The 26,406-nt window shown below is 40.4% G+C and overlaps 2 protein-coding genes across 2 annotated transcripts in view; one reads left to right on the top strand and one right to left on the bottom strand.

Moving 5' to 3' along the window:
* dnah3 (dynein axonemal heavy chain 3) overlaps nucleotides 1–11,276 on the bottom strand; it is a 29,301-nt gene extending 18,025 nt beyond the window's left edge. Inside the window, 28 exon segments of the mRNA XM_063899371.1 lie at nucleotides 11–125; nucleotides 478–588; nucleotides 837–929; nucleotides 1,052–1,253; nucleotides 1,448–1,584; nucleotides 1,677–1,856; nucleotides 2,310–2,426; nucleotides 2,572–2,686; nucleotides 3,743–3,834; nucleotides 3,966–4,177; nucleotides 4,289–4,433; nucleotides 4,675–4,828; nucleotides 5,176–5,297; nucleotides 5,442–5,628; nucleotides 5,772–5,950; nucleotides 6,029–6,134; nucleotides 6,226–6,356; nucleotides 6,438–6,617; nucleotides 6,707–6,902; nucleotides 8,496–8,621; nucleotides 8,943–8,986; nucleotides 8,988–9,139; nucleotides 9,479–9,671; nucleotides 9,769–9,937; nucleotides 10,037–10,082; nucleotides 10,247–10,439; nucleotides 10,563–10,664; nucleotides 11,259–11,276. Coding sequence (XP_063755441.1) covers nucleotides 11–125; nucleotides 478–588; nucleotides 837–929; nucleotides 1,052–1,253; nucleotides 1,448–1,584; nucleotides 1,677–1,856; nucleotides 2,310–2,426; nucleotides 2,572–2,686; nucleotides 3,743–3,834; nucleotides 3,966–4,177; nucleotides 4,289–4,433; nucleotides 4,675–4,828; nucleotides 5,176–5,297; nucleotides 5,442–5,628; nucleotides 5,772–5,950; nucleotides 6,029–6,134; nucleotides 6,226–6,356; nucleotides 6,438–6,617; nucleotides 6,707–6,902; nucleotides 8,496–8,621; nucleotides 8,943–8,986; nucleotides 8,988–9,139; nucleotides 9,479–9,671; nucleotides 9,769–9,937; nucleotides 10,037–10,082; nucleotides 10,247–10,439; nucleotides 10,563–10,664; nucleotides 11,259–11,276 — 3,817 coding nt within the window.
* A 5,204-nt stretch (nucleotides 11,277–16,480) lies between these two features.
* On the top strand, nucleotides 16,481–25,863 carry dazl (deleted in azoospermia-like). The gene is made up of 10 exons (XM_063898608.1): nucleotides 16,481–16,586; nucleotides 19,073–19,189; nucleotides 20,209–20,300; nucleotides 22,628–22,679; nucleotides 22,767–22,833; nucleotides 22,942–23,081; nucleotides 23,628–23,708; nucleotides 23,926–23,982; nucleotides 24,387–24,453; nucleotides 24,837–25,863. The coding sequence occupies exons 1-9, from the start codon at nucleotides 16,584–16,586 to the stop codon at nucleotides 24,426–24,428; spliced, it is 651 nt and encodes a 216-aa protein (XP_063754678.1). The 5' UTR covers nucleotides 16,481–16,583; the 3' UTR covers nucleotides 24,429–24,453; nucleotides 24,837–25,863.
* Nucleotides 25,864–26,406: the final 543 nt, after the last annotated feature.

The following is a 26,406-nucleotide window of genomic DNA, read 5'->3' on the forward strand; positions in this document are numbered from 1 at the left end:
GCTACTTTACCGTGAACATCTATAACAGTTAGAGCACCAAGGGTCATCCTCGCCCCCCCTGGCAGCTTCCCACGCACCAGCTCCACAATGTCAGAAATCTGAGCATTGCACTTCTCCACATAGGCCTTCAGGTTATTAAGAAAATCAGGTTAGACTACTGGGTGATAAAGTCTATGTTATGTTAGTAAATCATTTTAACTTCATTATTTTTATGATAGGTTATATGGTTGTAGTGCATACATGTTTTTTTTTCTCCTTTCTATGTAATATTTCTCCATTTTATTCATTTAGGCACATTTGTTATTTAATTAGTATTATTTGATGTAGCTTATATGAATTCAGGGCACTGTTGTTAAAGAGCTTATTTCTCAGTAAATAGTTCCTGAATTAACAATAGCTGCTAATGAAGATAATCATGTAATTTGTAGGCTGGAAAGTTTTTCTTTCTATGTGAAAGTTAGTGATGGATGTACTGACAGGAAGTGAGTTGGTCTGGATGGCTTCAGATACTTCGGTAGTCCAAAAGATGGAGGAGGCACAAATGACAACTTGGCCAGGCCACTGCAACACCCACTCCTTCCTGGGGAGCTACAGAAAAAACAAGATAAAATGTTACAACATGGAGGTGTTTATGTTGTTAAACTGCTTTTACACAAGAAAATGGATGATACAATCAGATGAATAGTAAAGTTTTGCAACTCTCATTATTTATGTTATTTATAACACACATTATGAAACAGCTCCAAAGAACTGATAGATGGTTTCATAAAATGAAGGCAAGTAATTCTCAGTCAAGTGCATCACAGATTGAAAAACAAATGTATATTCCCAAATACCTCCGTATACTGCATCACTCCTTGATGGATGACATGTCGAACACTCTTGAGCATTAATTTCTCCACCTGCAGCAGCCACTTCTCTACCATACCCTAAACGCATACATCCATTATGTTACGTCCAACAAAGAAACATTTTTCAAGAACTAGATCAACAATTTAAGAAAACAAATGACTGCTGACATGTGATATATTAACTCTGTCTGCCTCTATACCTTGGCTTGAGCTGGGTAAATCTTGTCTGTGAAGGTCACAGTCTCTTTCTCAGAGCTGATCATGCCAACGATCTCCATGTCCTCAGTGAACTCCAGCTTGGCGATGCCCTCGAAGCACTTCTTCAGGTGAGGCTGCACACACAGCGGGTCTTTGGTCTGGGACAGGATCTCCAGCAGCTCATCGTTAGAGAGGAAGAAGAACCTGGGAATAAAAAGGAGATAAAAACAATAACAAATATCCACCCTCAAACATTTGTTCATTTATTGTACATGCATCAGTGCATAACGTATATGTTCTGTCATGACGGTGAAACTGAAGTATCTAAATAATCACTAAGACTAATTGTGTTTTTGTATTTGCTACCAAATTATTTCCTTATTGGTAGTTTACAAAACCTTGGGAAATAGAGCCTCTTCTTTTCCAGGTAGGTATTGAGGCCTTTTTGGATGTCATCTAGAAACACATTGGACTCCTGCAGTCGTTGCAGCATGTTGGGCTGACCCGTAGCAACCAGCACATGAGTATCCTTAACCTGGATCAAATCACACAGAAGCCAAAGCAAAGTGCATGAGACTCAGGTTTTTGTAAATAACAACAAGACGTTGTGTTTCAAGAGGATCTCACCGCCTCAGCGATGATGTCCTTCCAGTAGCCGTCCACAATGCCAAACTTGCGTCCCTCCTCGGGCATCTGGGCAATGATGTCCTCTGAGCTGAAGATGGGTTCAAGGTAGAGCCACGTGGATTGACACTTCAGCATGGAGTCCAGGATGTCCTGCATACTCAGCAGCTTGTCCTCCCATTGCTAGGTAGGAAACGTAATTATGAGAGTAACAGGATTTTAGCAACATGGAGCTGTTGTTGTGTTTTAAAGCTGTAGCATTTCTACAAAAACACAAGATAAACTAGTCCATGAAAAGATATTTGGATTCAGATGATTACTGGGTAGTAAATATTTAGTCCTGATTCCTAGAAACAGACTGATGAATGGTAATTTTATGGCGAAGCCATTTCCACTGGTGTATAGAGCGGCACAGCTGCAGTTGTGTTTATGCAGAACAGGCAATTTTGTTACTTTTTCTGGCATGAAATTGTGCTTGCATTTCCATCTGCTCAGGCATCGTCTTATGTCAAACACAAAAAGTCACTTCTGTGAGTCTAGTTGGCAAAAGTGCACACACAGACATACACACATTGTTTATGTATGTTGGCTCTTTGACTTTCATAAACTTTTTTTAAGAGTGGTGTCATGTCTTACCTTGCATTCAGCTTCAATGGGCTTAATGAAAGGTGAACCTCTCATAGTCTGCGTCTTAATAACGTGGTCATCGAGAAGCACTTGGATATCGTCCACTGCTGACACAATGTTGGTACCCTATGATGAAATATTAAAGGTATTTAAAACAGGTTAATATCAATGTTCGGCATTAAACACAGCCGATATGCCAATTTCTTGAATTATAAATATTCATCCCCTTGTGGTAAGTCTTTTGTGAAATGATATATATGTTTTTTCATACTGTATCTCTGTATGGAGTGAAAGAGAACTGGAGCTCAGTCCATTCACTTTTCATCTTGTCCATGGATTTTTCCAAAGAGTACTCCTTACTAGCCGCAGCTCCAATCTCTTCCAACCTAGGGCAAAGTTCAAATCCATCAGCTTCTGATCATAGAGATTATTTCCATAACTCTGTTTCACTTTGTTACGAACACCTTGAAACAGTAATATACACTATATAGACACAAGTATTGGGACACCTACAGGAGCTTTTATGCCATCCCATTCCAAATTCTTAGGCAGTAATATGAAGTTGGTCTCCTCTTTTCAGCTGTAACAGCTTCCACTCTTCTGGGAATGCTTTCTACAAGATGTTGGAGTGTGTCTGTGGGAGGTTTTGCCCATTCAGACACTGATGTTGGACGAGAGGCCTGGCTCGCAATCTCCGTTCTAGTTCATCCCAAAGGTGTTCAGGGCTCTGTTGAGTGCAGGGCTCTGTGCGGGCCGGTCAAGTTCTTCCACACCAAACTCATCCAACCATGCCTTTACGGAGCTTGCTTTGTGCAATGGGGCACAGTCATGCTGGAACAGGAAAGGGCCTTCCACAAACTGTTTCCACAAAGTTGGAAGCATAGAATTGACCAGAATGACTTGGTGAGATGAAGCATTGAGAATCCCCTTCACGGCTCCGGCCGTGGCGCAACTGGCTGGGGCACCTGCACCGTACGCCGGCGACCCGTATTCGATTCCCGACCCGTAGTCCTTTCCGGATCCCACCCTGACTCTCTCTCCCACTTTCCTGTCACTCTCCACTGTCCTATCCGATTAAAGGCAAAAAGCCCCCAAAAAATATCTTAAAAAAAGAAAAAGAAAAAGGGAACCCTTCAGTTGAACTAAGGGGCCTAGGCCGAACCCCAGAAAAACATCCCATAGCATTATCCCTCCTTCACCAAATCCACCTATTACAGTACCATGGTCGAATCCAGTGAGTTCTTTAGAACGACCCATTCTTTGTAAAGTCTGACTGCATGGCTAGGTACTTGATTTTATACCCCTCTGGCAATGGGACTGAATGAAACACCTGAATTAAATGATTAAGAGGAGTGTCCCAATAGTTTTGTTGATACAGTATAGTGTATGTTTCTCTTTTTACATGTATTCAAACATAGTGTTCTGTCAGTAAAGTGTCTTACTTTTTAGAGAACTCGGAAAGCCCCAGGTCCAACATGTTCAGCAGGGAGCTGCTGACGTCCGGTTTGACAGCAAAGCCCACAATGCTGCTAATCTGTAGACAGACAAGTGTTGTAAATTATTCATCCTCATGGATCACAGGACAAATAGGACACTGACAATGTAAATCTGAGACTGCATTTCTGTCAGATGATCTAGTGAAACTGAAACGTTCATTCAGCTGACCGTCTCCCAGTGGCGCTCTTTGATGCCGGGGTTACAGATGGTCGTCAGGATGGGCAGGTGCTGCTTGAACTCGTCTATCTTGTTTTTGAAGTTTTTGGCAACCCGACAAGGCCCAGGAAGATTAGACAGAGACTTAGTCAATTTATGCATGGTCCTCCACATGATGTCCAGCTCATCGGAAATTTTCTCAGCATCCAGGTGCAGGAAAGGGCCTAGGAGGTATCACAAGTGCACCAATGTGAAAACAGCTGTAGTTAGGCATTATTTGTGCCATTAGCCGTATGAAAGTAAAAAAAATGCGTTCACAAGAGTGAGTCACCTACCATTCATCCACTCTTCTGACATGCACTGAAAGTTTACTGCTGTGGTCCAGAGCTGTTCAAATGGCTGTTTTTCAGCTATCAGAGTTTGGACTACCGGGAACTGGCTCTGTTCCTTCTCCAGCAAAGTCTGCTCATTGTTGATATCCTGTACAAATGACAGCCGACAAAACATTCTCCAGCTACCATGATCTACAGTATATTGGCATTATGGAGTCAAGGGAGTGCCATAAAAAACTGTTTGTTCATGTATTCCTCTTTATATTTCTTATTCTTTTACAGATGTATCATTTTTTTATGGCATTCGAATCACTTCAAATAGTTTGGACTTGATGTGAAAGCTGGAGGGTAAACATATATGCATTTGTGGTATCAGAAACATCTCTTACCTCTAGTTCTGAGACAGCAGCCTCCAGGTTTGCAGTGATTTCATTGAGATTTCCCACATTGTACTTCATCTCCTCAATGTTCATCACTTCCTTCCTCTTAAAGGCCTGTATAGCCTTGTCCACATTCCCCAGCCTATGAGCAAATTCTAATATCCTGCGATAGGGAAATGGAGATAGGACATGTAAATTTGGTTGTTGGCGTTGGAGACGGTAGTTTTTGTGGAGTATCAGAGCAAAGTTTTCTGAAAAGTTAGAGATTAGGGGTTATGGACGCTGGGATTCTTAAAGCAGTTGTAAGGGGGATGTGTGAAAAATAGATTGTTAAAAACATGGACATTGTGTGTGACATTACACATAGGTTTTTCGAAAGGATGTATTGAAATTCTGTTCTTTCTGGAGACACAAAAACATGATCGTGACTGGGTGGCGCTGAGGAGGGAAACACTACTTAGCTGGAGCTGTAGTGGTTGCCACTCGTGTGAAAGGTGTATACTCAGTCACCTTGTTTGGAGATAGTCCTCAGCCTGTAGTCTCATGGAGTTCAGACGAGTCTTGTTTTTTTCAAGCTCAGTCAGGATTTGACAGGGCCACAGGAAAACTCGGGAGTTCAGCTTCAAGTCACCGGCTAGGGTAAAACAGAAAAGAAAAGGCGCACAGTATATAATTGCTTTTATTCCAACATTGGGTCAGTGCTTGGATTTATATTCAACGATGAATGAAATGGAAAAGACAATGTGTTTTTATAGTGGTATGAGAGGTTTCACATACAAGGGTAGAGTGGCATAGTCCAGGAGGAAGCTGAGGCGGTATGTTGCCGCTTCAATCTCATCTATCAACTTGTGAACGGTCACATCAGTGGTCTTTTTAATGTACTGGTTGAGAGACACCAGCTCGTCTGTGTTTTCTGGGGTGCCTCTGATGGTCTCGGTAATCTCCTGGTACTTTTGACAGATCCTGGGAAGGAAGGTTAACTTGTGGTTGACATCTGTCTTCATTCAATGAGAATATAACAGATTTTCTGTAAAAACTAAGTAAATGAATGATGAAATGAAATGAAAGTTAGAAAAGTTTAAAGGAGGTAGAGCGTTTCCACTCACCCCTTGTTTAGCTCTCGGTTCTCCTCCACTTGAAACAGGATGAGCTGGTCTTTCAGTTTCTCAGCGCGGTCACACAGGTCCTCATTCAGCTTGCCAGCGTAGAGACAGAACATGCACATAGGCACTGTAATGCGCAGTGAGGCAATCTCCTTCCACAAGTGATTAACGCTGTCAATTTTCTGAAGATTGAAAGAGGGAGAGAGGACTTAGACACAAACACCCACAGAAAACGTTCCCCGATGGAAAGCTGTAATCACCTTTCTAAATCCGTCTAACGAGTGCTTCTCTCCAAGGAACGCTAATATCTCCTGCTTTGCTGAATAGTCCAGTAGATTGCTGTATTTGTTATATTCATTCAAATACCTGAAGAAAAAGATGTAGCATTAGCAGTTATTTCACACTTGGCAAAATATCAGAGTGAATGACACCATTTAATTCACTTATATGAGTTTACTTTGTGGGCCCCACGGTGTTCTTATAGAAAACCTCTTTGGCTTTGTCGATTATGTTTGTCACCAGGGACTCATCGGGACTGATGGTGCGTAGGTACCAGTTCTTGATATCGGGGAAGAGGAGACATTCCACCTGGGGAGTATAATTCACAAATGATACAAACAGAAACAGCATTGTGTGTGTAAAACATGTGGTGCTCGGGGGATGCTGTACCCTTGGAAGCTCCTCTGCACTCTTGATGATTTCCATGAAGGCTGTGTTGATGTGCTCCCATGAATCCTGAAAGCTCGGACTAAAATCAATGTGAGGCTCATCCACCTGTAGCACAACCAGCAGCACCTGACGCTGAACGTACTTCATCTCATCAAACACCTCGCCAAAGTCATTGCCCTCCTGAAGAACACGGTAAGAATAGATCTTAGTGCTTCTCGCTCACAGTAATATGTTTTAAAAAATGGATCAACTTCAAGTTTTGCCCAAACCTCATATATAGTGAAGAAATACAACAGTTCCTGTAATGAGTCTTGGACCAGGCTCCGGATCTGCAGGGACATGAGAGCAGCGACGCAGTCGAAGAACTGCCGCATGCAAACGAGAGCCAGATCCTCACTGTCGGGTATGAGAGGCAACCACAGGACCTCAAAGGTCTCAATGAATGAAGCGCATTCAGGCAGCCAACTGAAAGAAGATGGTAGTGATAAGTTTAGTTCTAGCTATTGGTTGGTGTTTAATATCAAAGCAGAAATATAACTAACATGACAGTTCATATCAACAAAAGTATTTCCATTAAAAGTGTTTTAAGGTATATGGATGAGAAATTGAAATGGTAAAACACTTTTTAATAGGTCTGAATTTTTATTTTAATTAACGTAAGACGTCATACATCTTATCTCTGCTGTAATCAGTGGAAATCAGTAACTTTACTCAAGTACTGTTCTTGAATACAATTGTGAGGTTCCTGTACTTTACTTGAGTATTAAAAAACAAATAGTTCAATATTCAAAATGTATATTTATTTTATATCACAACATTTATCAACAGCTTTAGATGCTTTGAAAATTAAGATTTTCAAAGGGTTCAAGGGTTTTTATTATCATGTGCAGAGTAGCTACAGTGTTGTTATGGCAATGAAAATCTTAGGCCCTGAGCTCCTCCAACAATGCAATATATTATAAATAGGACATAAGACAAAATAAGAAAATAAAAGCATAGCGCAAAATGAAACAGAGTAGTTTAAATTAGAATAAATGAGTGCAGGTTATATTGCTAAACTAGCCTTAAAGCAGTGCAGATTAAGTATTTTGATGAATGATGCAAAAAAGAATCAGCAAATAGTTTATTATTAATTATTATAGGTTAGAATAAAAGTGTACAAAAGCTTTACCGAAGTAAAAAAGCTCCTCTTTAAACACAGTTATTACAATAAAAGGATGAACACATTGATGCATCAATAGTTCTTTTTCATAATATAACATCTATCATTCTGAAATGGGCAGTAGTGCTAAATTAGTACTTTTTAATTTGTGTATTTAAAGAACATTTCGATGGTAATGCTTTTAGGCTTTTGGTAAGCTTAGTTGGATTGCAGGACAATTATTACTTGAGTATTACTACACTGTAGTATTACTGGTTTTACTTAATTAGTTAATCTGAGTATTACTTCCTGTGATCATATTTTCCTTCCAATTGCATGTGTGAGAATAAAATACCTGAGGAGCTTCTCGCACCACTCTTTACTGAATAAAAGCGACAATGAAAGCACTAGTTGCTGCAGTTATTTTATGCTTCATGTATTCCCTGTTCTTATTGCCATTTAAACAACCCCATAGAGACACATTCTCTGAAGTACTGCTGGCATAGGGGACTGAGGCACTGCAGAATAATGGTTTCCGAGCGGGTGCAAATTACATACATGGAAAGAAACAAGCAGAAGTAAGTTTCTACAAATGACTGCGGCTCATGTTTCAGTCATGCAGCCAGCCTCCTGCAGGGCCGCTACATGGTCGAACAGACTATACAACAGGCACACAAACAAAGGAAGCAATGGAATCCTAAAGTGAGGCAGTGTGTTAAGCAATCCCCTGAAAGCCGGCCTGACAAAGTGGACAAGGTGGTAACATGAGACTGAACCTACAACAGGATTAGCTGTCCTTGTTGTGTACATACCCACAAGCCAATGAGAGACACACTGCAATGATTGAGTCTGGACATGATGTTACGGTCTCACTGAAAGTCTGGCTGTGTAGAGTCTTGGAAATTGGCAGCACTCACATTTTGAGCAGTTCCTCTCTCATGTTTTGGCACTGTCTCTGGACAAACTCCTCAAACTCAGATGGCAGCAGGGGGAGGCTGGTGGAGAAAAGGTCCTCCCGTCGAACAAATCTCAAGGATGGGAATCTGAAACAGGAATCATTTTATTTATATCTCTTTATCTATTTTATTTCTTTGCACATTCAGTTAATTATATAAATATGTGATTTTTACTCAAAGACACGCATATAAAAGCAAACATACTATAGTCAAAAAGTGTTTATTCTAAGTAGACAAGAGTTAAGCTTTCCTAAAATCTCAAAGCAAGATTAACATATGTATAAAGAAAAAAAGGGGAAGTTGTGGATGTGGATGAACAATATCATACATATAAATTCAACAAACCAGCACATCTGTACTTAAATAAAGATTTTGTCACATTACTGGAACATAAAGGAAGACTGTTACCCGATAAGCCAGACTTCCTGCAGCAAGACCATCATTTCATTGACAGGTAAACAGATGTTGGCTTTGCCACATGTGGGCTTCCTTGTAGCTAGCTGCCCAGGGCACTGGCGTTCGGATCACTCTCCTGGGAAAGGGCTTAGGGACGCTGGATATAGACAGTCTCTGTCGCTCAGATGGGTCCATCAAAATGTAGTCCACTGAGAAGGAATAACATGGAAGACAAAATAGATTAGATGGATTTACAGAATGTGATTCCCCTTAGAGGAAAATGTTGATTAACTAAAGCTCCAAATGGAGTGACTAGTTCTTCAAATCTATATGGTCACATAGGAAGAAATTGATTTTTTTTAATGATGACGCAACACAATGTTTGCAAAAACATAACAGTGGACAAAACAAAAATAGAAGTTAGAGTAATGTGTTTTCCAAATATCCATAATAATAACAATCTTAAAGTCATCCTGGTGGGTGCTTAGAAAGCCAAAATAAAGCAATACCACCATTAAAGATTCACTAACACGTTATTGTTTTCTTACCTATGCTCTTCTTGAGGCTGAAGTAATAATCTCTTTTGACCTCTTCTTCCAAGTTTGCCCTCATAATCCGGAGGTGTTTACTGCTATCCTCAGTCTCTGGAGGCAGCAGGCGCATGATGCTCATCATCTGGTGTTGTGGCATGGGGGCCAGCACAGTGCTCGGGATGCCATTGTTGATGTAGTACATATACCTCTGTGTGAGAAAAAGTTGAAATGTATCAGCAAACCTCAAAAGACTCAAAATATTTTAATAAGGAATTCACATGTTCGTATCTGAATGTGCTACTTGCTTTTAGGTCTTTCTCATTTGGTTCTGTCTGTAAGGCCTTCATCTTCTCCGCTTGGCTGTTCATAATGTCCAGCTGTTCTTTAGGGCTCATGGGCCGGCTGCGGGGAGTACGAACGCGCCTTGATCTAGACTTTGGCTGAGGTGAGAGTGAGGCATGAGGGGATGTATCCCTGTGAAAGCATGAACAAATCAGATCAAGTACCTAAAGAAAAGAAAGTATTAAAGGTTAAGCTTTTGCTGAAAAGTGTTGCTTTAAAAAGCACAATTACCTTCTTCTTGGTGTTATTGCTAGTCTCCTTCCAGGTGGGATAGATGCTAAACACCTCATTAAGATAAAAATCCATTTGTTTTCTGAAACAGTGTTCATATTTTAAAATGTAATCAGATCACAAAGAATATGGCAATTTTAGACAGTTTCAGATAGGCTTCCCTTACTCACGCTGACCAGGGTTTGATATGAGAAGAACATGAAAGGATACACGGCACTGCAGGTTTTGCCAAGGATTGTCGGTGCTGGAGTTTAATAATCTTTAAGTACTGGGCCCGGGGACTGTAGTTATTTCCAATAGACTCACTCGGAGTACAGTAGTGATGTTGCTCTTTAAAGGGGACTGCTGGTGTCCAAGAATTGGTCTGGAGGATGGGTGGGTAATGACTGTGCTTTGAGACCAGCTTGGGAGAAAATAACAACATGAATTTCAAAATGGTGTTTGATAGCACGGTTACATTTGATAATATCTGAGCAAAACTGGTTTCTCAAAAGCACTTGTGTATGATAGTGATTGATAGTCTTACTTGGTACAGTTCTGACGGTTCTGCATTACACGCCATTGGCAAAGGTGGGGGAACAGAGTATCCTCTGCTCTGACTCATATTGTAGATAGAGTCATCCTCCATCTGTGGTTAAGACAAAAAATAGTGAGGGTTGCAACAAAAAGCACATTCATATGACTTTTGCTCACACATTGGATTGGATAACTAAATATATATATTTTTTTACATTTTATTTAATAGTTGTACACTACACTGTATATAATAATACACAGTATGTTTTATTTATAATCATTGCAGTCAAAGCTGGTAAGGTGAAGACATACTTTGTATGTTGCTGGGTAGGTTTTGAAAGTAACTCCATAAGTAAATAAAGACTTATTTAATAAGTGTTGATCATATGTGTAGTAAAAGTACACGATTTAACTCTGAAATGTAGTAGAGTACTAAGAAGCCAAAACAAGTCAAGTATAAGTTTGTCAACATGTACTTAAGTACAGTACTGATTAAGTCTACTTAGTTACTGAAAACCACGTATTGCTCTTTAAAGCTACTACAAGTGCTTACTACTTTTTTAAATCAAATCTAGCTAGACAAAGGCATAGCTGGTATCAAATTCCATATAGGCCTCTCTATCAGACAATATATAAGGTTATATACATGAAGGTGATTTTCACCATGACATTATAGCCAAACAGTTAAGCTATAGGCTAACGTTACCTGTTTCAGTCGTTCCATCTTCTTCAACTTTTCTGACAGTGAAAGAAAGAAAAACACATAAAACGTGAATGAATGAATGAATGGAAAAAAGAGCATATTAACTTTTGATCGAAACGCTATAACCTATCAGTCAAAGACAAAGCAAACACTGCAAGACATGTTGTACCGTTAGTGTCAGTTTACATTACCTCCATTCGTTATGTAGACAGGATTTCATTCATTGTTGCGCAGCATTAGCTCAAACGTTTTTGTAAAAAAAGCCGTCAGCAGTCATAAGTATCAAGTATTAATCTACCACTTTTGTATTGCACAATGGCCATAGCTATATGAGGTTTAAGTGTTGTCCTGTCAATGTCTTTGACTAAGGAAAAGTCATGTCGCTGCTGTAAACTGAAAACTGTTGATCTCACCCGGTAACGTCTCCATGGTAACGTCAACTATCAGAGAGCTGAGCTATGTGGTGGGCGGGGCCCCGGGCGCCTGTTTCCTCATACAGGTCGCACCAGGTGTATTTTATTGTGTGTTTATGGTCATAAACCAAACCACCACAACGACTACAGTGTGATACTACTGCATTTGTTTAAAAAAAAGCAATACACGAGAATAATTGCCTGTGGGTTGGGTTAGTGGGTTGTCCTACTGTAATAGTTTACCTGGAAGCATCACCGTCAGGCAGATATATTCTGCCCTCAACTGGCAGTCACTCTGCAGAATGGGCCTTCAGATTGAGACGTGTCGGTGTCATTGTAATGAATGCAGATAGGTTACAGTCATATATGCAGTCACCTTGTACCTAAATAATTCTGTACTCAAAAGCAGTGGCGGCTCCTGAAAAAAATCTCAGGGGGGGGGCCATTTTTAATGATTAAGGTGACCCATTCAATAGGCTCGGTGCAGGGTTCTACAAAGGTGCTACGTCAGCCCCGGAGTGTGTGGCGGTAAGCTTCCGGTCTGATTACGCTGACTACGCTACCACTAATTATGGCAACTTTTTGTACTAGATGCCTGCAGGACCTGCCTACTAATTGCATCACAGATGTCCATCGTCTCGTCCAGAAAGAAGCTCTGCCCCCAGAAGTAAGCGGGAGAAGGGGTTCAAAATGTACCTGTCGAGTTACACTGACAACTATGAAGGAACGTTGTAACTTAATCACACAACATTAAGGTAGCCATGCTAGCTAATAGGGGCCACTGTAGGTTAGCTTACTTTAGCGTTCAAAATAGCCGTAGTTATTTTCTACTATGCTGGCTACTATGCTGGATCGGCTGTACAGTGTTTGAAAGATATACGATTACTGTTTTGCAACATAACATGAATGATGTTGTGTGTGTGTGTGTGTGTGTGTGTGTGTGTGTGTGTGTGTGTGTGTGTGTGTGTGTGTGTGTGTGTGTGTGTGTGTGTGTGTGTGTGTGTGTGTGTGTGTGTAATGATGTTGAATTCCCACAGTTTCAAACAAAGATCAGACAGGGAGAGTGAGCATCAGGGCAATCTGTCATAGGTCTATGAGGAAGAATGGGAAGCCCCACGACCTCCGAGTAGGGAGAGAAAAAAATATCGTTTAACTATCTGTTCAAGTTCAACTACTGTTTAACTATCTGTTCAAGTTCAACTACTGTTTAACTATCTGTTCAAGTCAGGTTCTGGGTTTTTTATGTGGCTCGAGTTGGTGATTTGGATGTAGAATAGAAAAATAGGTCTATATAGCCTCCTCTCATCTTTCTCATATTTGGTGTTCTATTATAGTAGTGACATAATGACTTCAACGTGACATATAAGTAATTGTGTTTTCTTTAATAGATGACTTTTGAGAACAGCTTGCCTGTACAAATCGCTGTTGCCGAATGCAGCTGTGTTGCTGGAAGAGTCCTCTGCAATCACAATGTTGCACTACTTTTTCAAACTGCGCACTACTCAACCCTGAGACTTAAGGCAGTCCCCCCCCCGTCCTTAGCTGCACAGAAACAGAGCAACGATGGCATAAACCAAGAACTATGGTAAGCACTTAATCACAAATTGATAACATTTTCTTTACTGTGATCCCATGAAACATGTTTTAATTAATATTGTTATTGTTATTGTTCTTTGTGTACTTAATAGGGTGTGAAACCAGGGAGAGTGAGTGACATGGTCATCATTTCAACAAAGCCAAAACCCAGGCAGTACACAGTTGCTGACGGTGTAAGGCAATATCTACCATCATGTCTTTTTGTTTTGTTGAGTGTATTATTCTTTCTCTGAACTTTTCCCCAACTCATAATTATAATACAACTTTTTCTTTCAAAGGAGTAAGCGCTGCAAAGCAGTGCGGGGGGACTTGCCGGACCCAGATGTCCTGAAAGTTGCTGAGACTTACATCAACTTCACGGCAGATATTGCTCCACTGATCACCACAATGGCAATAAGTGACGATGTTCCTGTTGTTGATTCTGCCTTTGGAGCAGTCCAGGAATGTAGCCCCATATCTTACCAGCATCCAGTGCCAATTAGTCGGGTAGTAGTCTGTCACCTAGATGCCCCCCCCCCCCCACCACATCTGCCACTAGATGGTTATAGGCTGGATCTCTCCACTTGTCATTTTGTGTGCAATTATGAACAGCATCTCCAGTTAATGTCGCTTTCCATTACCTTGGATATGGCAAGGAAGATAGAGATGGCCACAAGGGACCAGAGTGTGGCACCAAGTCAGGAAGCCGAGGCTCACTTCCTCTCGTATCAGGGAGGTGTGCCATGTGAAAGGGCACAGTTCTGCTGAGAACCTAGCAGAAAGAATTAGGAAAGGTGGGGTTCAGACAGCTTTAATGACAAGGGGGCTGGCATTGGAGCCCGTGGCCATCCAAGAGTACAGTATGATGAGTAGCGTGAACTACTGGCCATGTGGCTTTGTAATACAACCAGATGTTCCTTGGCTAGGATCCTCTCCTGATGGTGTTGTGTTTGATCCAACTGAGAGCCCACCATTTGGATTGATCGAAATCAAATGCCCTAACTGTAAAAGCTATGTGGACTGTAAATACCTGAAAATGCAGAGTGGCACATTCAAATTAAAGCTCAGCCACAGCTACTACTGGCAAGTCCAGGGGCAGTATGTTCCCACATACAGACAGTGGTATGTCCTTGTCAAAAAGTTTGTTTTCCTTCACCCTCCTTATGCACATTGTTGTGCACGTAGCCTATTGGTACATTAAGCAAGACCATATCCATTTGTTGTTAGATGATTAACTCAGAGATCCCTCTTTTGTCCACTAGACAGCAACACACAACAGAAATATTTCCCCTCTAGCCACATAAGTTACCGGTGGAAAGCTACGGAAGAAAGTTGCATCCAGGAGCCTCTATAAGCAAAAATGGTGTGGGTCCACAATAAATTATTCTACTTATTATTATATTAATTATTTACATGAATCCAATGATGTATGATGTAAAATAGCTAAACAGGCCAAAACATATCTTCAGAAACAACATAAAGACAGGGGCAGCATGTTAAGTCAAGTATTTATTGACTGAACACCGTAGCATGTTTTAGATGCTCATCAAAAACTTCATCTGACTGCCATGAAGTCGACCAGTCCGAGAAAAATGCCAGGGTTGGTGGAGCCCTCAGTTTCATCTTTGTCTTGCAAAGCTAGTGTAAGAAATGTTCTTTTATTAGAAGTTTGTTTCATTTAAATATCATATCTGAGATCAAGTATGTACTAAATCTCTCCCTCCTTCTGTAGATCCAACTCCCACAATTTAAACTCTACTAAAGTCACACCTCAATAAAGGCTCTGAAATAATAATAGGTGAACATGATTAAAATGTTCTTACCCTGTCCTCCTGACTCCTAAACAGTTTCTAACAAAAGTGTAGCGGATCTTTCTTATCTCAATAATTTCCCCCTTTTTCCAATAATGTGTTTCAGATTCATTTACTCAACTCTAAAAACTTCCCTTTTTCAATTATCATTTACCAATCTATAAATTCTTGTGTAACAAAACATTTTAATATTTGATCTTGAATTTAAAAAGCCAATTTAAATTCTTTAAATTTGTTCCACTTATGTGTGTGAGTGAATCTGTTTGCACAAACTCACCCATTCCAGCTCCCCTTCCTGCCACCTCTGCTCTCATTGGACAAATATGGTCTGTCCAGAAACAGTGAATTATCTTTTAATGTTCTGTTTCAATATATTGATTATTTCTTACAATAGCTCAAACACCCCGCAGAATGTCACATACTGGACAAGCCGGTTGAGGATGTGACGGTTCTTGCTCACCTCGTCATTGTGGCGACGAACAGCTAGCCTAAGCCTGTATCCCTCATCCAGTTGAGTGGCATGTTCACCCTCCCAAAAGACGAAAATCTCAAGCAGCTATCCATGTGGATCTTCGACAGCTCATGTTTCTTTATGTTTTCATAGATGGTGCATATCTGTTACACCAGTCGACGTCCAAGCATTGCTGTCTGCCGTGCCACCTTCAGGGTGAAAAAGTAGGCAGGTATAGCAGAAGACTGCGTTGGCTACTTCACAGCCTGCTAGCCAGGTTTTTCGCTCATACCAATTTGTAGAAAGTCCTCGAGTGTAGGTCTTCCCCCCTTTGTAGAAACTTGTTGAATGGTTACATTTGGTCTGGGAGGTCCTTATTTTAATGCCAATTTATCTGGATTTGCACATCTAAAAGGAACTTCTTTCAAAGACACATTGGAATTGCACTGAACGCTATCCATCTTGAGAGTAGGCTAGTAAGTGACTATGTGTTAGTAGTGCATTGCCCAAATCGCCCTAATACACAAACTGCCCCTGTAGTGAACTATGTTGTAGGCTATATGCATTGCATGATACAGCAAGTGGAGAGTGAAATATTATAGTCCGGGTCATTTGTTCCAAAAAAAGTCAATGCTTACTCACAATTTAGCCAACTATCAAAAACTAAAGTTTAATCAAATTTAAAGAAATGTACATTACAGTATCATGCTTGGAAATATCAATGTATGCCAAAGCCTAGCTTTTTGTCTCAAGAGACAGTATGATTGTCCTGCATGAAAATATGTATATTTAACTGCAGGAGAATAGTCTAGCAACACTTTTTAGTTACAGCTTTTGAGACACGTTTGCATTTGATTCTGTTAAGATAATACTGTCAGAGTTAAAGGCTAACTAATTAAAATTGAAGTTTTTATAGTTTCGATTTTATCTCAAATTTGATAGGATGTTAGAGATCAGTCATGGACTAGGCGTGGTTTCTGCCAACGTGAGTTGGGCGTTGTCGGGAAGAGGGATCGCCGCAGCAGCAGGAGCGTTCTTCGTGTTGTGTGTGGCTTACTTAGTTTTAATCCTTTTAAATATGGTGAGTTTCATCCATAATTGTATGTGCACAGCAATTTACTGCTAAAATGCTAGCCATACAATCGCTGTTTTTAAGTGAGTGCATGCTCGACTTGTTAATCAACATGCTACCTAACTACCTGCTTTGCACACGCGTGTCCGTTAACTAGCTAGGTCATTAGCGGCCTTCGCCTTGAAAAAATGGCGGACTAGCTGCTAGTAGCCTATATTAGCGAGCTAACAGTAAGCTAACAACGTTAAATTAGTCTATCATCATGTACTTTTTTTTCCAAAACTATTTTCTGAACTTTTTTGCTGCTCAGTCGTCGGTTAAATCAATGTATGGTTATTGAAGTTAATTAACATTTAGCTTATCAGCTATCAAAATGTAATCTAGCTATCATAGCACCATTGGGAATGTTGCATGCCATTGTTAGCATAAACCAAATAAAACGGTTATCTGGTGCCAAATATCCATATAGCATTGGCTATTAGAGCCTTCACTACAAATCTAAATTCCATAATTTATCTTTAATTAAGTCATCAGTTACCACGTGAACCTAACGCAAGAAAGTTTACTCCCATGTTCAGACGACTTTGAAGTTAGCATCTGATTCAGAGCTTCCGATTCGGCAGTTAGGGGAAAGTTAAGGGATATTTAATTTACAGCGCTGAGCGACCAATCCTCCGTTCTTTGAACCTCTTAGATCGCTGCATAGCCGATTTATTTGGACTAGATTATCCCAGAGAGTCCAAACATTCTTTATAACACAGTTTTATATTTGTGAAACCATTATTCTGTTTGTGAAAATACAAAAAGGGAGATTACGCTGCTTTTTTCACATCCAGACCCATAGACTGTATATATAGATGGACAGAGTGGCTCCATTCAGCTGTGTTCTATAGAATTGAAGCAACCGAGGCGACGCCATCTTTGAAAATTTGGAGCCAGTTCGAAGTACGCTTGCGCAGTAGAATCTGAAGCATGCGCAGTGAAGAGGAGGTCGCGATCAGACCCGCCCACTCATCGAGTGAAACACGCCCCTTATCGAGTGAAACACGCCCCCTTCTCCGTCCGTTCCCCACCACACACACATTCACATTCGTTCAGTCAGTCATTGTACGACATTCATTTGACTAGGCTATGCCTTTAATAAACTAGCAGAATGCCGAGGTACTCGGTAGCATAACGTTAGCGAAGTTAAACCGCCTTCATAGCGAAAACAGCTGTCATAACGTTAACATTAAATCTCATTAAATGTTACCAAGAACTGTTAATGTTAAAGTTTGAAATCCTTCACGTACACGGCTTCGTCTAAGAACTATCACACCATCGTTACATAAAATAAACTGACAATATACTGACAATGATTAGACTAGTTCTATCTTTAAATTAATAATGCATAGTACCGCTGAATGCTGAGGTAAATTAACCTGGTAACGTAACGTAACAGATTGCCAACTAGATCGCTATTCCTGGCACAATGTCAAATAAGATACATAAATAATAACAATAATAACCATCCTTCTACCTAATGTCACTAAGAATAATGTTATTTGTTAATTTCACCTCATGTATTTCACAGAGCACGTCAAACACCCTCATCGCAAAGCCAGCTGTGACAGCTGTCATTAAATATTCAGCCTAGAATATTTAAACGTTAACGTTAACTTTTTTCTCATTAGAAATGTCGATGTTTCGAGCGTCTTCAACATACAAATCTATCTGTTTTTCGTTGGTATATGACCATAATCCTTTCAAGGATGTCCGAAAATCTATAGATTACTGTCAAATTAAGTTAACTTTCTAACGTTAGCGGCTAAGCTATCGCTACCGTCATTTTAATGAGTTCGCTAGCTAATATTAAGTTAATATTCACTTACCGAAAAAACTGCACAGAGCTCCCCTGAGATGGCCTGTTAGTACAATCAACAGCACAACACGACATGACTGTCAATATATAAATGTAAAGTAATAACAGCAAATAAAACAAATATGAGTTGCCTGACAAAAGAACACCACTACAGCCGAGCCTACAGCTACTCTGAATGAAATGAAATGTTGAAGGAGGTTGCAAGCGGCTGCACTGTCAATCAAAGTGTAACCACGCCCCTTTTATATTTATTAAAATAACATTAAAGAAAATAATTTCTCGGGAAAAAGAAAAATGGTGTGATGTGAAGCACCTTGAAAGCTATTTTTTCGAATAAAAAGTTGTGGATGCAAAATTTGTTTTAGGTGAGAAAAGTGACATAGAAAGTTGGTTACTTGCCCATTGAAAATACATGGGAATGGGCGGAGCTACGCATTGTACTGCAGCCAGCCACCAGGGGGCTCTGGACTAGCGCTTGCTTCACTTTTAACGGACGAACCTCTGTCCATCAATATATACAGTCTATGTCCAGACCACATCCCCATAACTGCGGAATCGGATGCTATCTTCAGCGTCGTCATGTTTAGCTATTTTCATGTAGCATAGCTCAATAATTCAATTGTTGCATTGTTAGGAGAATTCCTGGAGCAACACCTATACCTCTCCATCCCTAAAGTTGTCAAATGGCTACGTCCTACCCGAGGGCAAACTGACTCCCAACGCCTTGTTTGTCGGTGGGATTGACGTGAAGGTAAGATCAGTTGCATCCTGATCAATACAGTATAACGTTTCCACCTGGTTAAACTGCATACATTACTGACAGTGGCTGCTGTGAAGTATATCTTTGAGTAAAATATCTTTCCTACCTACTTGCTGCCTTTACAACCAGTGAGGATGAGGAGTATGTTCAGCCACAGATTTATCCCACCTTGGCACAGCACTAAGCGCCTGGGAAACTCCTCCTGTAGCCATCAGGCTGCACAACAAGGGGTTAATCATGTGACTCAGTGAATAATGACCCGGACTGCACATCAAGCCTGCAATTTTGCACTAAAACTTTGAATGCACTTTCTTTCTGCACACATACATGTGTATATTTTTAACAAAACGGACTATATACAGTATGTACATATGCTGACATTGTTTCTTTTACTTTCTGCTCTAACAATTTGTTTTAAAACTGTTATCTGTATATCATTTTAATATTTTTACTTGTTATATTTGTATTTCATATCTTTGTGTGAATCTGTTTGTGTGAGTCTGTGTGTGCTGCATACACGCTCAAATTTCCCCACTCGGATTAATAAGCGTACATCTTATCATATCTTACAAACATACACATTTCCAGTGTCCATTGTCCAGCAGTGGCTCAGTCAGTAGGGGCTTGGACTGGGAATCGTAGGGTCGCCGAATCTATTTTCAAGTCCCCGAACAGACTTGAAGTATGGAAGGTGGACTGCTACTTGGAGAGGTCCCAGTTCACCTCCTAGGCCCTGCTGTGGTGCCCTTGAGCAAGGCACCGGACACCTCCAATCCCCCCCTCCCCATTGCTCCCCGGGCGCTGTACAATAGCTGCCCACTGCTCCTAGTACTAGGATGGGTTAAATGCAGAGGACCAATTTCAATGTGTGTGCTCTGCTGTGTGCATGTATGTGACAAATGAAGAGGGTTTCATCCTCCGATTCTATCTATTTTCATTTGACAGCTTCATATATATTGTTATTGTATATAAAAATGGCATTGCCGTAAAGTAACTATTATTTATTTCAGGTGGATGAAAGTGAATTGCAAGACTTATTTGCAAGACATGGTGCTGTTAAGGAAGTAAAGATGATCACCTACCGTGGAGGGATCTGCAAAGGGTGAGTTTTGCTGTATAGAGACCCTAATGTTTAAGGCACTATATTTTACATTATATTTAGTTGACTCTCAAATATGAAATGTTAAACGACTTACTTTAACATAAAATAACTTTTCAATGTATGGTTGTGAGCTATTTTTTACGAAGGGATTAGAAGAGGCTATGGAAATGAACTGTCAATGTATTGCGCATCCGTAGCAGCATTCGTAGCAACCCCCCCCACTATCACATCCCTCTGTCCATCCTCCCTATCTGCACTCGCCCACCTGCCACCCTCAATCACTCATCCCCCCCACTGAGCTGTGCCATGTAGCACCTTAAACCCCTCCCTGTTTTTCGTGAAGGTCACTCACCTTCATGAGTGACGTTCATGAAGCACAAATACTGAATTTGTATCAAGTCATACACTTTCCCCCTTAAACAAACATAATTTCTGAATTTGTTAATCAACTTGTGTCAAAATATGTGGGTGGAAATTGAAAGATTTTTGATTTGCATTTCAGTTTTATGAATATTCAATAGTTTATCATACCTGCAAACTAGTCACCTTTCGGCGAAATTCGCCGTTTTCAACTCAAAATATGTCATTGACGTGAATCGTGTAGATCCGAAGTTTTTTTTTTAGGGGGGGGGCTAACCGACGACTGACCGACGACTGACCGACGACTGACCGACGACTGACGACTGACCGACGACTGACCGACGACTGACCGACGACTGACCGACCAACCACAGACTGTATAACCGACTGTATAATGAGCAAGAAACAAGTTTGCTATCTTCACAATAAATAAAATCTTTGTTCAAATGACTCGCGTTCCACGACCACCGACCAATCATAAGCAAGATAAACCACAGCGCGCGTCTTTTTACCCGTTGGAGTGGAGTGCTCAGCCTTCAGCGAGTGGTTCTTCTGGACAATTTTCGGGATACGTTACAGATACAAGTTTTGAGGTAAATCTAGTAGCAGGTAATCTGGCAAAAACATTGTATGCTGTATAATTTTAACGTTGCTGAAGTCAAATTATTTGAGCCAAATAAAGTGTATTAACATGCTTCAGCTGATCAGCTTGTTAGGTTGCTAGCTAACCTCAGTGAATTGTGTTAGAGTTAGCCGAGCTAGACCAGTTCTATGTCACCTCGTTCAATGCGAAAAGAATCCGTTTGTGAAGGCTGATCTCCACAGCATCCGTCCTGTTACCTGATATTACTGGCGGCTATGTCATTGTGGTCAGATATGAGAGGGATGAAAATGAACACGTAATGAACAAATACACATCCGTGTGTGGTTTAGGGAGTAGCTGGTAGTGGTGCAACGGATCATCATTGATCCGTGATCCGTTCGGATCAATTATTTCGGTTTCGCATTCATCAACTTTTTAGTAGCTACGAAAAGTTTGGAGTTACGAACAAAATCTACAAACGCTGGCGACCGTGTGTAGAGTTAGTTTAAAGTGTTCGTAAGCACATATAACGCTTCACTGTTGGAAATGACATTATTCATATTGCGCTGTGTTATGTACACAAGACGCAGATGCCTTTGAAACACGCGATCTAAAAACGAAAACATATTTTATATGTTGTAACAATTGTTGGCAATTGGCAGGTTTAAGATCCAGATTAGGTTCATGGTTGTGAATTATCTATGTAAATCGACTCTATAGATTACACGTTCATTCTACATGTTGAATGATGATAGCGTAATAAAAATATAGGCTATACATACAATGACAAAACTGCCGTGGGCGATATGTTATCCGTATCCTTTGTTAAAATTAATGTTCAATAGCTCTATGCCAATGGGAACAACAGAACGTGCGCATTACATATGGACCAATGCGACACGTTCATTACGGCCGTGGACCGATAAACACTCAGTAACGTACGCACACCAACCGGCATTTGCGTGTTTAACACTGGCGTTACCGCCGCTTAACTTAACTAATGAAGAACTGCTTTTAATTACGACTTGGCCGAGATCTTAACGTGCTATTCATGCGTTTCCCATGAATAGCCTACTACTATAACTCGGAGCGGAGCAGGATATAATGCGCATGCGCGGCGTTGCTAGGCAACGTGTACAGAGGCTACCATCTTGATTTGTATTTTTACATTATCATAGCACCAGATGCAGTAGAGGGGACTTATTGCAGAAGTCTGTCTGTATTTAGCAGACCCCCAGACCCCCCTACAACGGTTTAGTTTGTCACCTTTTTCAGCCCTTCTGAGTTTGCAGGTATGTTTATATCACAACCTGCTTTGAGCTCTAACTGCTTTTTCCCATATTTTATGTTTGTATTGAGTCATTGTTGTTTTGAATCTTCCTAGGTACGGGTTTGTGTACTTCAATGAAGATGTGGACATTCAGGCGATCATTGAGGTAAGTGGAATTTTTTCTGGGCACGTCATTTTATTATGTATCAACTCCAACTAAAAGTAACATCTCTTAATGCTTATTTCCCAATAGCAACCGATTAGTTTAAATGGCCGAAAACTCAAGCTGGGCCCTGCCATCATGAAAGAAAGGACCGCCAGTATGTATTCTCATAAACTTCAGAGATAATTAAGTGGAGGTTTGTTTGGCAGTGAAAATATAACATCTAGATACTAAACATGTGTTTCATCCATTTTTGTCCATACAGGAACCGTGAGATCCGATGAGGTTGGCCCTGCTCCCTGGATAACTCCCCCTCAGTACTACTACTGCGCCTTTTGCACATCCATGGGAGGGGGAGTGCCACAACAATCACCTATCGTCAATGGTGGAGGCCAATACAATCAGGTAAGGCAGGCAACGATAGCCAAGCGATAAAGAATGGAATTACAGCAGGGAGACGGATGACATTTAAAAAATATATGTTTTCACGTCAACTAACACATTTTGGGGCTTTAGTTACGCTTTCAATCATACAAATATTTTCCCAGTTACACTGTTAAATCAAGGGAACCTTATTTTCTTTTAGGGGAAGTTGGTTCATTATCTCAGCCAAAAATAAAAGTGCAATATGAATAGCAAGTCATTAGCTCAGTTTTCAATTTGCCATAAAAAATATAAAAACTGAAAGTCGGCAAATGCATAATTTATGGTATTGCAATAATATTCAAGTTGATGAATTATTCAGATAATACCACCTGTCGTAGACACTAGAACTTGCAATGCATTCCTTGAAATAAAACTTTAACATGAAAAACAGATCATTATTCGTGTAGCTCTTCAGTTGGTTTAAAGATATTCAATTGGTATTTTAACATCTGCTTAGCACTATGTCTTATTTTAACATACTTCTCCGTAGCGTGGTTTATATGTTCCTTCCGGCTTTCTTTGCAGCCATATTCCTACTCCAACTATGGAGGGATCATCGTCCCACAGAGGCCAATGAACTACACACAGAACCCCTACACCTACCAGGTACACACACACACACACACTTCAACACATGCACTAATTAGTCAACAGTATCCCATGCTGGGTCTCCTAAGCACTGCACATATGCTCCTGCATATGAGATGAAGGCTTCAACGTACCTTACATCCACCTGTCCCTGCCTACCCCCAACACCCCCATCTCCAGTAGTCTGGGTTTGTCTGTTGCCCTCTTTTTCACCACTCACCCCTCTCCTCCCCAGACGCAGCACACTTCCCCGGGCTGGATGTTGGACCAAAGGACACAGCCTGTCAATCAGGTGACTCTACATTTAGAGGCAATGGAAGTATAAGTCAGAATAAATATGTTTAAAATCCCTTTGAGAACCTTGTGTGGTAAGTGAGAGGACCACATTGATGGAGTCTTTGATTAATGAACGCCATTGAATGCTTTATTGATATATTATCTAGTGTTTTTATTTTCCAGGAGTGTACTGCATGTGGCAGCACATTGTCCCTGCACTGCAATGTTCTGGCAGGCCACTAGGTGGTGTTATCCTGCTTTATTCACATCCTAAACGATGGACTGTGCATCAACAATGAGTTCTTACAATAATACATTTCTAAAGTTTGTTTTTTGAGAGCCTGGTTTATGGCAGGATGACAGCTTTCATGTCTTTGAGATTTGACATGCATACATATGTTGGTCATTTCTGTTCTCTAGGGCTTCATGGACAGTGGAATCCAGATAATGAATGTGCAGTAGTCTGAGCAACTTAGCCCACTGCCAGGTAAACAAACACTACTTCCTGCTGTCATACCAGGTTTACAGTAGGTAACAATGCGCCATGGAGGGCCAAGCTTCTGCAGTCCTTTTCTCCAAGTGAACATTAATAAGTGACTTAATTGTGTTGTATGTAGTTGCAAAGATAACCCATTAGTCAGCCTTCTAATGGACATGGTGTACTATTCTTGTTTCACTGCCACATCATCTTCATCTATGACGTTCTGCTCAGCAATTAGTAAATTAATGCTCCGTCCTCAGTGTCCTTTCTTTTCATTCTTTAATTCACACATTTAGTTAATGGTTTTGATCTGACCAACCAAATAATCCTGAGTGGTTATGTAATTGAACCATTCTTGACTTGTGATGTTTGTCCTCTGCTCCCTTTAGATTACGCTGCATTGGCCACGGTGAGTCAATGCAGACAGGAAGACATCTTGATGTTCCTGACGGCTGGAAGCAACTGTACGCCTCACACAGTTTTTCTTAATGCCCGCCTCGCTTCTCCCTATATACATATATATATTTTATATTTTTTGGGGTAACAATTTTAATGTTTGTTTGGGTCCTTTTTAGCCTGCGCAAGGGCTCTGTACATAAAAAGTAAGTTTATAGATGTATTAATATTGTAAAATTGTCTTAAGTTCAGGTCTAATGCTTCTGAATTAAGAAATGTTGTAATTAACTGCAGTATAAGGGCACTTGGTTAATAATTTCAAGCACTCATATTTAGTTTTTTTTTGGTGCTCTATCCTGTTTAATTGGGTGTCGATTGAGGCAATAAATGAGAATTTTAGTGCCAAATCAGTTTTACTGATTTCTTGTCTTGGTCAAACGCCAGACTTTTCAAGCTGATTATCACAGAGCATGGTTCGACACACTGATCATCCGTGTTTCATTTCTAAACCATCCCATCCTCAAATGGTTCCTGAGGTTCCCACTCGAGGACAATCACGGCATCAATTTATTTTTCCATTGCTTGTCAATCGACTTATATTTGGCAATATAAGTGTAAAACAGTTTTAATCAACTCCATAATCCATAGATTAAGGAGCCAAGAAAAATGGTTCACTGTACATGGTTCATTTTAAACTGTTTCTGTGTTTTAATGTCGCAGGTGATTTTTGCCTAAAGTATTTTCCTGTGAAGAATAATTAATGATCATTTGTATATCTATATATATTATTTTCACAAAGTACACTTCATTTCTTTTCCTTCAACTTTATACACTAAAGTAGCAGCTTTCAAGTTGTGTGTGGGCATTATCCTCAGGGTCTCACGTGTGCAGACCTCTGATTGTATTGTTTTTTTGTTCAGAGACCCTGGGCACTGCATTGTTAGTTTGGTTAAATGTTAGTGTTCATGTTTGCAGGGTTTGGATGTTTTTGCTAAAAAAAAATAAAACTATATAATTTAAGCTTGCTAATGTCTTTGGTTTCTTTGCTTCATTTTGAACACTAGTTTATTTAGTGATGCATTTCATTTTTGGTTATACTGGAGCATGGAGCTTTCAGACACTCCCCAGCCTACAGTAAGCCTGTCAGTGGCTGCTGCTTTTCCACATCCCCTGTCTTCCCTGGCAACAAGCCCATCATCTCTTGGTCACAGAGCATTTTGTTTTTGTCACAGTCTGGTAGTGCGACTGGGCTCCCCAGGGTGCCCTGTTCAGTCTGTGACCACCTAACAGCCCCACCCACCTTCACCCCAGTCAGACGTTAGTGAATTATGGATAAATCTGGATAGCTTCTTATGAAATATGAATTCTGCAAAGCAGCCCATAACGTTGATAACATTGATGGTAGACCCATATCCCTGTGTGACCAAAAGCTGCTATTTGACTCATGGTGAAAACTTGAAAAATCTCTATGGTACTCTATTTTATACCCACCTTTTCAAGCAATATGCAACCACCGAGATGGTTTATTCAATTTAAACCCACAAGTTGATTCATACTGCTTCT

Source organism: Eleginops maclovinus, chromosome 13 (genome assembly GCF_036324505.1).
Source record: "Eleginops maclovinus isolate JMC-PN-2008 ecotype Puerto Natales chromosome 13, JC_Emac_rtc_rv5, whole genome shotgun sequence".
In the NCBI taxonomy this organism is placed as follows: domain Eukaryota; kingdom Metazoa; phylum Chordata; class Actinopteri; order Perciformes; family Eleginopidae; genus Eleginops; species Eleginops maclovinus.

What these genes read in the sequence shown, in the direction of transcription:
- dazl (XM_063898608.1), top strand. An exon ending in TCGGTGGGATTGACGTGAAG is followed by an intron (nt 19,190 to 20,208) that starts GTAAGATCAGTT and finishes TATTTATTTCAG; the next exon opens with GTGGATGAAAGTGAATTGCA. An exon ending in ACATTCAGGCGATCATTGAG is followed by an intron (nt 22,680 to 22,766) that starts GTAAGTGGAATT and finishes ATTTCCCAATAG; the next exon opens with CAACCGATTAGTTTAAATGG.